General features: G+C 42.0%; 1 protein-coding gene across 4 annotated transcripts in view; it reads left to right on the forward strand.

The window, feature by feature from the left end:
* Window positions 1-1,128: 1,128 nt before the first annotated feature.
* GRIA2 (glutamate ionotropic receptor AMPA type subunit 2) overlaps window positions 1,129-17,169 on the forward strand; it is an 88,400-nt gene continuing 72,359 nt past the window's right edge. For all 4 annotated transcript variants that reach the window (XR_011679956.1, XM_071431952.1, XM_071431951.1 and 1 more), the window contains exons 1-2: window positions 1,129-1,263; window positions 1,586-1,726. Coding sequence is in view for 3 of the 4 variants with exons in the window: in XM_071431952.1 (XP_071288053.1) it covers window positions 1,176-1,263; window positions 1,586-1,726 (229 nt within the window). In the remaining variant the exon portion in view is untranslated. The remainder of the gene's footprint in view (window positions 1,264-1,585; window positions 1,727-17,169) is intronic.

Raw genomic sequence — 17,169 nt, forward strand, 5'->3', positions numbered from 1 at the left:
TTGACATCTGAATACCTGAAGCTTTGACCCTCTCCTCCTGGAAAGGAGAATTTAAAAAAAATTAATAACAGTAATAAAAATAAAAAGGAAGAAAAAAGAGGAAAGGTAATTAATTGCAAGATCAGTACATTTTCCTATGTGGATATTTCCCAGCATTGTTAACTAAATATAAGTTAATAAAAAATATGCCAGAAAATTATTACTTAATAGCAAATTCATTGTTATGGTCACAGAAATGCTACACTGCCTTTCCTTGTATAAAATGTGTGTGTGTGTGTGTGTGTGTGTGTATGTGTGGTGCACAGCAACAGACTTCGTGCCAAACTGAGAAATGTTAAATTTAGCTTGCAGTAAATAGCATGTCTAGCTAATACAGCTGGAACCCATCTTGGAAAAGGGAAAGAAAAAAAGAAAAAAAGATCCCCATTATGCATGAAAATGAAATATCAGAATAGCTTTAACTCTTCCTGCCTATCAAGTTCATACCGTTTGGGTATAGCAGCTGAAAAAAAACCCCACCAAAATTAGAAAAAAAAACCCAATTGCTCTTCAGGTGTGTTTGTGAGGTGGGGAAGGCCGGTAAAATAAATAAATAAATAAATAAATAAATAAATAAATAAATAAATAAATATCCAGAATATAAATAAATAAATGAGCGGCCGATCTCCCCGAAGCGATGCCGCTGTCCGCGGTGCTGGAGGTGGCCGGCCGGGCGGGCGCGCGCAGGGGCGGGGCGCGGCGCGCGGGGGGCGCGGCGGGCGCGCTCCCGCCGGGGCCGGTTCCGCGCAGGCGCCGCCGCCGCCGCCTCGCCGGGAGCGCCGCCCGCCCGTTGAGTGCGAGGAGCGCGGGCGAGCGCGTGCGAGGGCAGGGCAGGGCCGGGCCGGGCCGGGCGGCGGGAGCGCAGCGGGCACCGCCGGCACCCCCATCCCGCTCAGCGCCGGAGCCGGCAGCGGCGGCAGCAGCAGCAGCAGCTCCTCGGACAGCGGCTTCTCCCGCGCCCGCCGCAGGGCTCTTCTCGTTCCTTCCCTCCCGTGGCTCGCTTGGTCCCGCCGGCCGCTCGCCCGGAGCGCACGGGATCTAATTTGCTGACGAGCGCGCTCCGCGGAGGAGGAGGAGGAGGAAGAAGAAGAAAGGGCTGTTTCCGTGGCTTTGTGGATGCTCTACTTTTCCTGGAAATGCAAAAGATTATGCATATTTCTGTCTTCCTGGCTCCTGTGTTGTGGGGACTGATCTGGGGGGTCAATTCTAACAGCATACAGATCGGTAGGTGCCCGCATTTGGGGGGACCCCGCTCTCCTCCCGGCGGATCTTCCGATCCCTCATCCCCGCCGCTGTCACTCGGGCATTCCTGTCATGTCGCCGCGCTCCCAGTCCCACCGCGGTGCCCGCCGGGCGCCGGCGAGGTCCCCTCGCCTTTTCCCCGGCCACAGCGCCCGGTTCCCGCGCCCCCCGACACGGGACGGAGCCACGGCCGGCAGCGCTCCGGCACCCGCTCCCAGCGCAGCCCCGCGGCGGGCAGAGACCTGGCCCCGGCGCCGCTCCGCCGGGGCCCCCGCCCGCCTGACGCGTGTGTGTTTCCCTGCAGGGGGGCTGTTCCCGAGGGGCGCCGATCAGGAGTACAGCGCGTTTCGGGTAGGGATGGTTCAGTATTCCACCTCGGAGTTCAGGCTGACTCCCCACATCGACAACCTGGAGGTGGCCAACAGCTTCGCCGTCACCAACGCCTGTGAGTAGCGGGCGCTGCCAGCCTGCCGTGGCGGCGGGGGCGGGGCGGCTGCGAGCGGTGCGGCGGGGGTGTGTGTGGGGGTGTGTGTGTGTGCGGGGGTGTGCGGGGTACGTGTCTGTGTGTCTGTCTGTCTGTGTGTGTGCGGAGGTGTGTGCGGGGCGCGGTACCGGGGGGAGCCGCCCCGCCGCCGAGCAGGTGCGGGAGCGCCCGGCCCCGTGCGATCGGGGTGCGGGGTCTCCGTGCGCCCCCGCAGCCCTCCGGGAGGTGCAAAATGGTTCCCGGCGGCTCCCCCCCGCGTTATGTAAGGCTGCGCGGCCCCGGGGCTGCCCGCAGCGCTCCCCCGCCGGCCCGGGGCTGCCCGCGGGCTGCGGAGCACCTCGCTGCTGGCGCGGGCACGGCCGGGGCCCCCTCGGGCCAGCCGCCGAGGGATGCGGGGCGGGCGGCGGGGGGCGATCAGCCATTTTACGCCGCGTGGTGCTGCGGGCTCCATCTCTCCATCCCTCCATCTCTCCATCTCGTCCCCCGCACGCAGCGCTCGTGGGCGGCCGCGCTCGCCGCCCGCTCTGCCTCGCCGGGAGCCCACCGCCCCCGCGGTTCTCCTGGCGGGGCCGTGCCCGGCTCCGCCCTCGGCTCGGCGGGGCCCGGCCGCACGCGTGCCGCGGGGCGCGGAGCACATGCGGGGCGGGGCAGCGCGGCCGTGGCAGCGCCAAGAGAGGAGCCCCGGGCGGGCGGCGAGTCCCGCAGCCGTGCGCGCTTCTGCCTCCTGCCGCTCGGGCCGGCCGGGCTGGGGCTGTGGGACCCCGCGGGGCGGCGGGGCCGGCCGGGCGAAGCAGCGCCCAGGCGTGCGGCCAGGCGCGGCTGGCACTGCCCGTGCCGGGTGAGAGCGGGCAGCCGCGTTCCCAGGGCGCTGAGGCGTGCCCGCCTCTGCCCCGCAGCCCTCCCTGCCGCCCGAGCCCGGTCCCGGCGAACCGGGGCTCCCTGCAGCGAGCGGGGAGCGCGGTCGGTGCCGTGCCGCCCGCTCCCGCCCAGCGCCGCGCTCCCCCCAGGCGTTCTCCCGTCCCTCCTGGGAAAAAGACGTAAGGGACGCTGAATCTGGAGGTTAGCTGTCAGCGGGAGCTGTTTCCCTCCATTGGCGACCTTGTTTCAGTCCCCCGGTTCAGCTACCGCGTGCGGTGGTGCTGAAGAGGGGCGGCTTGGCACAGACGCTGGGATAGGTGGTGCAAGAGCTCAACGCAAGGAGCTTTCAGTGGCATGTGGGAGGGTAGGAGGATAGAGCATCCATAGCTGAAGGCAAAAAAGGTCAGAGCATGTAATCAGCCACAGTAATGCTAAATTGTTAATCTTTGCAAACTGCTTAGATAGCTCTTCCTTCCTTAGATAATGGGGGCTTGTATCAACCAGAACCGCACGTGGTCAGTCTTTGCAGATGATATTACTTGGACTGTTGATGAAGTGTAGCAGTTACGTGGCATTCTGCAAAAATGTGACAACGTGTTTCTCAAATCTGTGAAGTTAACAAAACCATGAAAACATGTTTTGCAAAACACCAGATTTTTCCTACTAGCAGTAGAGACAAGCATAGTCACCTTGTCTTTGAGAAACTAAAGGTTACATATTTTTCCCCAATACCATCAAGTGCTTTTGACCAGCATTTGTGTGCATATAACAGCCTTGTTCTTGTCTCTCGTGGAGAACTTCTACAATACTCAGATGCTATGTGTAGGCTGTAGACTGCAGTGGTGGACTTTGAGGCTTCTAACAAAAGGGAGATGGATGCTATCCATGTCTTGGATTTTCCTTTGTCTGAACATTGTCCCATGCTTCAATTTTCAAGCAGTTTGAAGAGCTCCAAATTAAGACCTGAAAATATACTTGTTTTTTCATCACCTCAGTTACCACTGATGTTGTAGTCAAGTTATCTTGTGCATTGGATTTAATCGACTAGTGAAGCATGTGCTAAAAATTTGTACAGTATCCCCTCAGTTACCTTCCTAGAAGGGTTTGATTGGAGGACAAGGAGTTCCGAAGACAGATTTTTGGCTTACAAGAAGTAGAATTTAGGAGCTGATTGCAGGGCACTGCACGCAAAATGGTTGAGAAAAATCCATCTCTTTTTGTCCCCTCTATGCTTGTTCTCATTTGAAATAGTGAACATTCTGCATGTTGGTTTTGTTAGGATTTTTTTTTGGGTGGGGAGGGGGATGTTTTTTTTAATTTCTGGAATAGTGTTCAAAGAACTTGTGCCCAAAACCAGTACTATGAAACAATGCAGGTGTAAAAGAAGGTCACAGAAATGTAGGATAATATGAATCTGAAAATGCTCCAGTATTTACCCAGGTGTTTCACTCCAACAAGGCAATTGTCCTGCACAGAAATGTAGCAGCAGGCTTATACCATAATAGAAATTACAACCTTTTGCTGCCCTAAACTGGCCACCAAAATATTTTGGCTCTTGATTTAAACCCGTGAACCAGCCGTGTTTCAGGCTTGTGTGGCAGAGGTGGGGTGCAGCCCTGCCTGCTGGTCTCAACCTGGCACCTGCAGGTGGCAGCTGGCAGTGCCTGGGGTCCCCTGTGCCACCCCAGCGGGGCTCAGCCTGCTTCCCTCCCACCCCTGGTAGCCTCAGGGCAACAGCACACTGCTCCATCTGCTTTAAAAACAAGCAAACAGAAAGCCCACTGCAAAAATGTTAAAGTCTTCACACTAATTTTTGGTGCTTGCTTAGAGTTTGTTGATGGAGCAGATGGTTTTTAGATGAACCGGTGTTGCTGGTACTACTTTGAAATTAGGTTCCTAAACTTCAGAGAGGAGGAGATGGTCACATACCCCTGAGTAATGTTCCAAGCAGTGATACTACTCAGTCATTTAATGGTGGCCAAAAAATGGGTGTAGGAGTGGACAGTCTGTGAGTAGGTAGCCTTAACTCATGTAATGACTTGTGCTTCAGTGGGAATTTCACCTCAACACCAAGAGATCGTGTCATGATGTGTTGCATGACAGCAAATTGGGCCCCAATTCTACTGACTTTGACCAAGGTGGACAGGCTACTTCATGTAACCTGGGAAAGGAACCCAGCTCAATACTGTTCAAAAAGCAGCCTTAAAAACAATCACTTCAGTTTGTTGAACTGTTGCATCTCTGCAAAGCTGTGTTGACAGGTCAGTGGGAGTAGCTGCTGGAATCTAATTGCAGTTTGACACTTAGTAAGTCAGAATCACTAGGAAGCCTGGTGGTTTAGATTGAGAGGTGGTACATGTTTTTTTCAGAATAATGCACAATTAAAAGCAGTGTTTACTGCCATGACTGCAGTTGCAGCTTTCAGGAGAAATGAGCTGGGCTTAGCACTCTGTGAGAATTCTTGGTTCATTCTAACATAAACTCTTTGGTTCTGTTTGTTTGGTTTAACAGCTGGAGCAAAGGTACAGCATTGGAGGCCATTCACAGGGCAGAATGGAACATATCCAAACCACTGGAACATATCCAGACCTCTGGACTTCATTGTCCTTCAGCACAGTATAACTGAGTCTGGTCTAATTGAAGGAGTGTGACCATCAGTGATACCAGATTTTTTAAAAGTTCTAAATTCTGTCAAAACAAGAAGGAAGGAAAGTGATGAAGATGAAATGCTTTCCTCTTAAATCTGCCTACCAACAACTTCAGGGGTAGTTGTATTGTGTTCTGACATATTTTAGAATTGAGAGGATATTGGAGTCACTTAAAGAGAGGTTTCCTATGGAGTACTATAAAACTGCCATAATGATAACAAGTTTTTTGTGTGGTAGTTTGAGCACAGAGGTTTTATATGTACAATCTTGAATGTTTAATCCTGCTGGCTCAAGAGTCAGTGTTGAGCTTTGCTGTTTTAAATCAAGTCTTACAGCTCTGCAGGGATCACTGCACCATGACATTGTGACAAGGGGATGCTGATTCATGCATAAACCTTAGATCCTTTCATTATATCTTCAACCAGCAGCTTTGAAAACCTATGAATATCTGGCATGTTGCAACTTGAGAGTCATGGCAAAGGTTTCCTCAACCATTTTGGAATATAATGCTATAGCTTTCATTCTTAAAGAAATAGCATTGAGTATAATGCTGACAAAATGCTTAAAGAATAAGCAAAAATAAATATCCTTTAATGGGAAGGATGGAAAAAATTTAGACATGTTTATTTGAACTAAAATTACTGTGGACCAAGCCTAAATGTATTTCACAATAAATTATTAGAACTGATTTTAAGGAAAGGAGGAATTTATTAGCTGCTTGTGTTTCAGTTCATTTGTATTCCTGGTCCTTCTCATTTCCTTTTCACTATAAGACATTTCTCAGGCTCAGTGAGCAGATGTGAAATAGGTTTTGTGCCTCCTTGTAATTAAAATGGTGAGGATCAGATGAGTTTCTGCAGTAAAATGATACAATAAAACCAGGATGTAGCCTCCTGTGATTTTTCTTCTCTCAAAACATTTCTCTTCTGGAAATTGATCTCTGTAGCGAACTTTAAACATTCTTCTACTCCCGAGAGTTCTTCATAAAGAAACCTGGGGTGTTTATTGTGTGTCAGAGCTGTCCCTGCTGTGCATCTTTGTGCCTGGCTCACAGACCATTTTCACACTGCCGTGATCCAAAGTGAGGGCAGGTCCAAACCCAACAGTTTTCTCTTGGCTGCTTGACTTTCCAAATTCTTATTATGTGATTATGGAAATAATTTTGTCCATAATATCTGAAAAAATTTACCGTGCAGTTTTGAATACAGTACAAATATATATTTTACTCCTACAAATCTGAAAATGAGTTATGTTTAATAGTAGTTTATGAGTAGTTTGGCAATCAAGCCTTAAATATGCCAATCAAGCTGACAAATAAACCAATGTTATCAGTCAATCTCTTCAATACATGTGTTTATATGTAATTTTATTCCCATATAATATATGAAAATGTATTAAATTTTTTTGTGCTTATGCCAACGAAAGTTTTAATTAACACTGACTTCAATAGGTGTGATTGACTGCACATAGTTGGGGATGTACTTAACTTCTTGTGTACATAACGCTTGCTTTACTATCCTGTATGTGTTATGCACCTAAACCAAGCAGCACTGCACTGGGTGATGCTGTTACTGCTGGTTTCATTGGTTCTTTTCTTCTAGCTTCTCATGATTAAAATACTTTTGAGAATTAAGGCATATTTAACAGATAAATAATTCCTTTTGAACATTCAATAATTACTAGGAAAGTATATAATACCTGGGAATGTATTAGTTTGAAAATGCATTAAACAGGTAAAGATTATTCTATTTTCATTGTTTTGAAAATTCATATGTCAGTTCATATGCCAGTTTATCTGGCATCTTCTGTGAAAGCATGATTAACTTATTAAAAACTATTTTCTTAAGGAAAATATAATTTTAAATTATTAATTGAAATTAAAATCCTAAATACTGATAGGACTAATTTTCAGGAAACTACAAAGAGGACTGAACCCACAGTAAATATAAATGTGTATATGTACATATATAGAGATAGATATGCATGTGTGTATACACACATGTATATGTAAGGGTACACAAATATATATTTAAAAGAGTGAACAGCAGTTTGTTATGGATGTCATATAAATCAAAAGCAGGACATTGGCTAAACTCTACAATTCATTTTCTGAAGAGGATTATCTGAGAGCACTTACTAGTGAGCTAATTTATCTCTTTAAATCATGTTCTTGTGCCTGTGAGCCAGGTGAATTAAAAATTTTGCATAATGAAGGCTCATGCCCACATTCTGGAAACAATGTTACAGCAGCTCAAGCCAAGGAATGTCACATCAGACTGAAAATAGCACTGAAAACATACCCAAGTAGGTGAAAAATGCAGTTGCATAGATCAAACTCTCTCTATATGTATATGTGAATGGGTTTTTTATCTGACATTTAGCTGAAATTTCTATTTCAAATATATAGGTTTGTGGAGCATCATTGTTATTTTGTCTTGAAACCTTAATGTTTTCCTTTGGTAAGTTCATAAAAAGAATTTGCATTGACTACAAATGCATATAAAGTGTAACCTTATTAAAACTGAAAAAATAGCTTTTATTTAAATTAGTAAATAATTTCAATAATGAATTTTATATGGATAAGCAATAAGGAGTGAATAAATTCATCAGATAAATGTACTGAAGGCATTCTGTGAACCAGCTCAACAGTAAGGAGTATACAAGCAGGTTTTAAATAACCACATGTTGAACAAATTCTTACTGAACCTTCTAAAATCAATAACTGTGTGTAAAATAGAGCTGTTGTCTTTAATTTGGGTGCACTTACAGAGTGGTATAGATGTCTTTTGAAATACCTCTTTTTTTTTCCTTTATCTATCTGTATATAGCACCACCACAGAACAATTTTTATTTGCTAATGCAGCACTGCTGTTCCTCCTTGCTTAACAATTATTCCACCGTAGATCTTTGATTTTTTTTTTTCTTTTTTCTTAATTGTTTTAAGAAAGGTTCTCAAGTCAGTCAGTTTATGGGGAGTTTACCTTTTCCCCCCACCAAAGTCCCCATTTGGGCAATATATATACAGAGTTAACATTCCTGTCCTGAACCTGGTTTAATGTACAAATACCTAATGCATTTTCCAATGGCTGGTCACATTATGAAAGAGTGAAAAAAATTTTAAAAGATAGATTCACAGTAAAAAAATTTTAAAAGATACATTCACAGTAATTCTACAGCAAGGTGTGGTTCAGCTCCAGCTATTACTATCTCCCACCACCTGCTCCCAAACCTGAGAAATTAATGGGATTTTTTTAAGGGTTGAAATGTTATGTACAGTTCAACTAAAGGTGACAGACTCAAGCTAAAGAAATGTCTTATTTCAACTTTAATCCACTATTTTATTTGATATCAGAGGAAAAATACTCAGATCTGTATTAATTATCTTGAATCAGTGTGGTTGGTTGGTATATTTGGGATGCTGGCTCTGTAATTGAATTGCCAGTCACTTCAGTTAGTCCATGAACAGCTTACTGGGCTTTATTGCACATGGAAATAGCTTCTTCATTACTTAACTACAGAAGATAAGTGTGTTTGCATTTCACTGTTGACAAAAAAAAATAAAAGGGTATTTTTCCATTTGTTTTAAAATGGGCATATTTTTCCCCAAGGATTCTTCCAGTGAACAAGAGTAGGGCAAAATTCTGTAAAATGTTCAAATGCCCTGACTCATAAATGCGTGGTCATACAACTGTTTGAAGAGTTTCAAAGCTCAATCAGGAACAGAGGCTGATTTTATAAAATGTTCAAAATAGGTATTTGAACATGAGTTTACTATGCTATATTACCTATTCAGTTTAATATCAAGTTCAGGTAATATTGGAAAAATATTGGAAGAAAACATAATTGATTTCATTCTGCATTTTTTCAGGCTGCTGTGGTTAAAGCTGTCATGCCACTGTAATTTCTCCTCAGTTTAAAAGAGTTTAGAAGTTTGCAAACATGGCTTGGGCTGGAAAAACTGCCTGTTTATTACAAATGCTGTGAACTGATTCTCTTTCACACACTTTGAGGATGACAAACAACAGATTGTTTCTAAGCACATGGTGTGGTAGAAAATTTAAATAGCAATCTGATAGGTAAGGCAGAGATTTTTCTCATTATCTGTATGGGGAAGACATACATAGTTTCTGTTTTTGGGGCTCATGTCAGCAGCAGGGTGAGAGAGCTCAGCAGAACAGCTTTGCACCTGCTTTGCAGCATGGAGAAGGGATTTGCTTTCTTTGCTTTTCTGCCTTTTATGAATGTATTTGGAAGTTATAGGACTCTGGTTTAGATCCATAAAATTAAAATGCTAATATGCTTTACCATTTCATGTAATGTGGATCTAAATTATTTGAATGTGTTGTATTTCTTTCTATACGTGTAAACTATCTCAGAATGTCTGCAAATGTATGCTGATGAAATAGACTGTACAGCTCTGAACAAGTCAGATTAATTTGTTAATAATCTCATAAATCTTTGAAATTGAGGTTGTTGAGGGATAGTTTGCTCAGAATGTTTCTGCCTGATACTAGTTATGAGTTTATTTTGACAAAATGTCTTCCAAGCCAAAACGCTGATTTATATTATTTTTTATTTTCCCCTCTATGAAAGTCACAAATTCCATTAGGCTGTGCTATTACAGTCTCAGAGGGGGTTCTTTGTACAAATGTGAGTTCTGGCAAGCAGCAAAATGTTCCTGCGTGACTGCACCTTGGGCAGAGACCTACTGATGTTTGGGAGTTTATTCCAGGTGTCATATTGGTAAAGCAGGGTGAATCATTTGCATGGTTGGTGCATACCAGGCATGTGCCTGAATGAGCTGCACCAGTGCTACTTAGAGCAAGAGCAGAATTGATCCACAGTGGAATTACAGGGAGTGGTTAGCAGAATCATACAGGATGTAAGTTACTTATTTGATTTCTCTTGTTCATGTCAGGCAGAAGATCTGAATTTTAGACCTTTGTCTTTCTTTTTCAAGTTGAATGCCCTTAGCATTTGTTTTGATGTCAGAATCCCTCACTGTGTCTTCTTCATTTTTCCTGCCTCAATTAAGTTTTGTTAAAAAAACCTTATTAATCCTAAATTTTGCCTGATGCAGGAAGGAAAAAGTAACTTTGAGCTTTTGGAAGCAGGAAGACAATTTCTTGCCCTTTGTTGTTATGATAAAGCATAGAGGAAAAAACCCTGATAGGAAAATTATTATTTTATAATAATTTAAACAATTGCTCAACCAACAAATATTAATGGGCCAGACTTACACACAGCTTTAAACTTTTGAAGCCATTTTAACTGAATAGTTGGAAATTTAATCATATAACTTTATTATATTGAAGGACTACATGGATTTGAGGGATCAAGAAGATGAGAAAATGAGTCACTATACATTATATATTGCAATATAAGTGGGGTTTTAATTTCACTCACAGTTTTACATCTGCTCCATCTGAAGGTGCTTTCATTTGGTGAGAGTGGAACATGCTGAAATTCTGCAGAGTCGTGACTGAGAAGTTATTCAGTGCTTTTACCCACTAATCAGATTTGTCAATGTATTCAGCAACCTGATCCAGTGATCTGGAGTCCAGACCAATAAGACCGAGCTGTTTTCACCCAACCAAACAAATGCACAAGCTTCTGCTAATGGTAGTAGATACATAACCAAATCCAAAAAATTAAATTACCTACTTTTTCTGTATAAATGTGGAAAATGGATTTGGTTCTTTTGTATGTGGAAAGAGACAGAGATTAAACAATTCCTAAAAAGGGCAATAGTATTTGAGAACCTCTCTGACCTACACAATATTTTTTGCAAACTTTCTGTTTGCAAAAATGTGTTACAAACGTGTTCATGTAGGATCCCTTGTTTGTTTGGTTGTTTGATTGGGGTTTCTTATTTATTTTATGCTTTCCTTAAGTTCTTTGTCAGGTTTCAGTATGGAAATCTAATTTAGAAAACTTTTTAGGCCACTTCAACTCAGTTTAAGTATGTAAATAAAACTGCTAGCTAAAAATGGAAGAGTTTGGCCTATGCTTCTGCTTCTTTAGGTGATGGAAAAAAGCATTATGTTTACTCCTCTCCTTTTTTTTTTTTTTGCATTTGATCTTGGATGTTATCATTTAATGAAATCTGTGCATAAACATGAGATTTTAATTTTCTCTTAACTCTTTTTTTTTACTTGTAGTGAAGTGTGTTTTACCTTGACTGTGTAAAATCAAGTAGCATACTTCTGCTGTAGAAATAAGCAAGCATCTATGGGCTGCAAATACTGATTTTGTTAGCAAGTGGAGCACTTAATGTTTCTTTGAGCTTATCTCCTTCCTTCCATTTTAATATGATAAAACCAGAATGTATTCTTCAAGGTCTCCATTTGTGGAGACACTTCTAATTCACCTGCAGTTAAAATTCCTCAAGACCCATTTTATGGTATTCATGCTGTCTTGTGTGACCTCAAGGGGCAGCTCCAGAAAATGGGAATGTCAAAAGTTCTGTGACACATCTGGCAGCCTACAAAGGTCCTTCAGGTACTCCAGTGTTTGAAATGGTGCTTGGAACATGTGCTTTGTAACATCAGTAATTTCCTCAGTTTCATAAGAAAAGGGCAAGTCTGTAAACACCCAAATAGCTTTTAGGAACTCTGACATTTTTGTAAGTTCTGTTGCAATTAGTTGGTTTTTGTAGAGGAAAGTGCAGATCGTATTAAGTCATGACTTTGACATCCAAATAAATACATGTTCAAGGATGGTATGTGCCTGTCCCAACACACTGAAGGACCTCCAGCATTATTGCATCTAGTTTTGTTCTTCTGGGGATGCAAAAAAGATTACTTCAATATTTTTGTTTGCCTTTCTGTATGGAAGTGTTTCTGGCTTCCTGTTGAAGCCATGAGTACAGTGATTCTGTCACTGTTGTGACTTCTAGCATTACTTTTTATTTTCTGGTACACAGAATCCTGATTTCATGTGCCAGTGTTTCTGGCTTTATCTTGTATTCCAGGAACTTGCAGTGTTCCATTTTTTGCCATAATTCATTGTTACACGACATCTTGAGGTGTGTATGTTGTGATACATAGGAGCCATTTTAGAAACTAAGTATCAACTGCCTTAAAAAACAAATGTGTTAGGAAAAATGTTCACTTGGCTTGTTCCTCCCTTCATATTGGTGATAAATTCAACAATGTAGATTTATTTAATTCTGAAGGGGTTTTTTTATTTCTTATTTTGTTTGTTTGGTGGGGTTTTTACATCTGTCCTCATAGTGCTTAAAAAAATTGTCCAAAACTATTGTTGCTACTTCTGGATTATTAAAAAGAGTGAAAATAAGTGTGCTAATTGTTTAACTGTGACATGTTGGTGGTTTCATAGCAAGATATTTGTGCCTTTAAATTTGCCTTATTTAGTAAATGTCCTTTGAAACTTCCTGAGGAAGCTAGCAATGTTCACATGGTTAACTTAGTCATATCACTGCAGATTGCTTAGCAACTTCTGGGTTGTGCACTGCAGTTGAAATGTATTTGCTTTTGATCTAATTTTTTCCCCTTCAAGAAAAAGTCTGCCTTATTTTTCTGTAGGGTTCTTTTTTCCTTCTTTCATTTTTCCCAACTAGCTAAATGTACCAAAAGTAGCTTTTTCAGGAGCCCTAGTCCATCTCATTAGGGTTGTCTTCTGATTTTGAGGTTTGATTTTAAGAACTCCTTGCTCAGTGACTGATTCTGCTTAGGATACAGATCCATTGGGTGGTAGGTGTAAAGCGGGTTTTTTATTTGTTTTTCTGAATGCTTGAAGTTGTAGAACTCAAGACATCTCATCTTGTCACAAAGCAGTTTTTTAACTGTGTATGACAGACCAAAGGAGAGACTGTAATTTGACAGGCCAGGAAGAGGTGTGTCACACCAGCTGATGTGCTGGGGGAGAGTTTTGACCAAAAAAATCTCATACTGTTCAGATTTATCCTTAAAATTCCTTCCAGACTTTTGAGACAGGACAGATGTGCGCATTTCAATTTATGTTGCTCCTGGGGTTTCTGTTAATTTCTCATTGTGTAATCCTTGGAGGTTTTACAGACTTTTGATGAGTCCTTACTAGCTGTGGTGTATCTCTAGTTCTCTTCCATACAGCATGCCAGGACTGACCAGTTCCCCAGGTGGTTTGGAAACTGTGGGCTGTAACACTGTCACGTTACACACGTCAAAGTGGGAACATTCAAGAGTCCAGGTATAGCTCAAAGATGGAAACATCTGTGTCACCCAGCCTCAGGGGGGTGAATCAGTTGCCTCTCAGTGAAAGTGGCAATAGCACCTAATGGAGCAGACATTGAGTCAGCCTAAGCGGCAGGAAGCTCCTGTTTAGAAGCTTCCAATTGAAAGGGTCAAAGTTGAATCTGCTTCTCTCTCTTCTGGGGTGACTGACTGCAGCTCTGGGACAGAGGAGGTGGGATTACTGAGAAGAAGCTGCTTTCTGAGCTACAATGGGTTGAAGCACTCTGGTTGTAATGGTGCTTTGGGTGCTGTGCTGATCTGCCACTTTAAGTTGGAGCAGTCCAAGGGTGGAAAAACAAGTGGGAGAGTCTGGGAGCTCAGAGAGTGGTAGAGGAGATGACTTTTTGCCTTACCTTTGCAGCAAGCTTGGGCCAGGGTTAGGAGGGTATTTTTAAACCTATGAAAAGACAAGCAGTTACACAGTCAGGTCTTCTTTTCCCTTGAATGTACTAAACTTAGTTTCTCATTAGATTGAAGTGCTTCATCTGAATTTGCCCTAGTAGACCTGTAGTTTTAAACCTGATATTGTAGCAGAAAATATGGGTTGTTGCCTCCCTTAGGAGGAATTGCACTGTAGTCTTTTTAATTAGTTCTGTATCATGCTGGAGGTACAGTTGGTAAGATCTTCTGGATATTTTAGGTGGCTGTTAAGGCTGTTTTTTTTTTAAGTTGCAGTGGCTATGTTCAACATGGTACTTGCTATTCCCATGGGTCTAGTCACTTGTTTCTAGATTACATTCAAGGCAGGGAGTTGAATCTCTAGAGGTCTGCGTATGTTTAGTTCTGGCTATGTGAGTAAAGTTCTTGTTTAGCTGTCAGGACAGCTACATTTATGGACACTTAAGATAACAGGCACTAGATTTAAAGATTAGAAACCTGTTGCCAGGTTGTTTTCTATGATGGATGCTGAACTTTCAATAGGTTTTTCATTATGTGTCAGACGGTCTGTTTCAACCAAAGTATTTGCTGAAGGATCTTGTCAGAAAATGAAAAAATGAATTATTTTTTGAATTTTATTTTCCCTTTGGACATCAGGTAAAATAAGATTACCTTGCTTTTTCCTATATAATCTTTATGCAGGGGATCATTAATTCATATCATAGTTCATCTCTCTGAAAGAGGAAGTAGGAGATAGCAGTAAAGTACTTGAATTTTTTTGCCCTCCCCTTTTCTGGATTACCGAGCACAAAGAATGGAAGTTCAATTTAGGGTTAAGTTTATAAGAAAATACGTTCCTATTGCCCTTTAGAGGCGCATAATATGTGTTATATACTATGCCTATTTTTCATTTCCTGTAAAAACAGGAAGGAACATTTCAAGGAAAAATGTGCTTACAAACAAAACAGTCTTGTCAAGGTCTGAATTACACATACATAGGATGAAAAGTGAGCAATTTAAACCTGCAAGTGTGAATAAGAGCATGAATAACTGGAGTGCTATGCTGTTAAATAGCAAACTAGGGTATCAAAAGATAAATGAACAGAATAGCCTTGTTCTGGTGTGGCAATACCTTTTTACAGGCAATGAAATAACAAGGATCACAAAATATTATGCACCCCTCAGGAATAGGTTTACTAGATTTTTCTTCAAAATCTCTATTCAACTGATGTAACTTGCTCTGACAGCTACTACAGAGCTGAATCCTGAAAGGTCCAGTGTACCTGAGCATGCCAGCAGTAGCTACCTGTGATTCACAGGACTTCTGCTAGCCTTCCCCTGCATCTGACTGTGGTTCATCCCCTTTGTTGCTCACCCAGGTAAGTATAAAAAACAAAATACATGGGAAATATTTGGCATTTTAAATTAAGAATAATCATTATACAAAGTTCACACAGGGCTGAATTAAACCATGAGTTTTCTATGACTAAATTACTACAACTGATGTCAGGTAGCAGCTGTAGTTCTAAATCTGTGACAATCTCAACTGGCTATCAGTGCACATAACCATTTTGCCTTCTGTGTGTCTGGATTTCCTTCCCACACAGAATGGTGTTTCTGAAGGGACAGTCAGTGCTCTGTCACCCTCCCAAATGTCAGAAAGAACTCTTGTCCAGACCAGAGGTGCTCTCCAGGGTTCCTGGGTCTGTTGAACACAGGCACTCAAAATTGAATAAAATGCACAGTCCTTATTAAAAGCATTCCTTTTGCTTAGGTAGCAGTACTAGCAGCTCTGAACGATTAATTTGGAATACATCAACTGCTTGGCCTTAAGAAGCTATGAATAGTAAAAAAATATAGGAATTCTGACCATTTTCCAGATGGAAATTCTGTTGAACCATTGCTTGTTCTTCAAGGCAAATATTCTTCTGCAGATTATTTGAAAACATGATGTAAGAGAAATGTTGTTGAACAGAACAGTCTAGAGTGAAGGTCTGCAGATGCACCCTTCCCTGTCCCTAAAATGATTCCTCCTGAGGAATATCTTTGAGTCTTTAGCCATATATCTTCCATCATAGTGAATGTCATGGAGTTTTTATTTTTTTGAGAAATGGTTAATTTAAATCACATCTAGTTCCAGTTCATAGTAAAATGTAATTAAATTTTTTTAAAGGAATCATTTCAAATAAATCATCAGCATTATGGTTGAGTTTCTGATAAAATGGCAGGTAGTGCTCCTCTAAAATACCACCTTTTCCTCTAAAGTATCACCTTGATGGTATTTCTTTCAAACTTTTACATTATTTTCATGAACTTTTTAACACCAAGTGAAACAAGTCGAAACAAAATGTCTCTCTCCAGGAAATACCTAGGTGTATACCATCCTGAAGTGATGATAATCTACCACATTTTAAGATTCAATCAACACATAGAGCACAGAGTGGCTTTTTTGTTCACCCTTCTGCATGGTCAAGAAAATGTGAACAAGAAGGACTTTTTTTTCTGTGACAATTGAAGTTTATAATGCAGTGGTTTGTTTTTTCTTTAATTTCTAATTTCATGTTTTGAAACTTGGGAAGGTAGTAATTTAGCAGAAATTCAACCTGTAGTCATTTTGTGACTGAAAATTAGATTGTAACAGAGAAGAGAGAGAAGAGAGCTCTTCTTCTTGCTCCCATGACCTTAGACTTCCTTCTTGTAGGCAGAAGTTGCAAGAGGTTGAGTTAAAAGTAGGGAGATGTGTCAGTTTAAAAAATTAATAAATATGATGTATATTGTGAAGGGATTGAGATTTGTTGTAACCCTTGATGTTGTGTTTTTGGAGTCCTTCAAAATAGAAGTTATTTTTAAAAGTGTAAGAAGAAACAAACAATTCAGCTTGAAAATTTGTGAAACCATTTTTCAATGGCATATAAAAGAATATTTGTTACAAAGGAATATGTCATGGTGATTATCTGTTTACCATGAGTTATTTCAGCTTTAAATAAACTTTAGTATTTATTTTCCAACGTGCAAGTACTCTTCTCTGACTTCTGGTGATGCCCTATAACTTGCTGTCATCTGATGGGTCTATATCCTTAGTTACCAGCTGTACCAGCACTCCAGGTTTGGATCTATGCCAGATGGCCACAGACAGTGCCCAGGTTTAGGAAAGTGGAGTCCAGGGCTGCTGGCAGTAGGCAATTGGATTTGGCCACCATGTTTCCAAGAGAAGGGTGAATGGCTGTTTGAATGGAAGTTTCCCAGCCAGAGGCAGTGGGGATGGGGAATGCATAGGGGCTCATCT

This window comes from Agelaius tricolor, unplaced genomic scaffold (assembly GCF_023055355.1).
Source record: "Agelaius tricolor isolate 1412-34295 unplaced genomic scaffold, bAgeTri1.0.p SCAF_8, whole genome shotgun sequence".
In the NCBI taxonomy this organism is placed as follows: Eukaryota; Metazoa; Chordata; class Aves; order Passeriformes; family Icteridae; genus Agelaius; species Agelaius tricolor.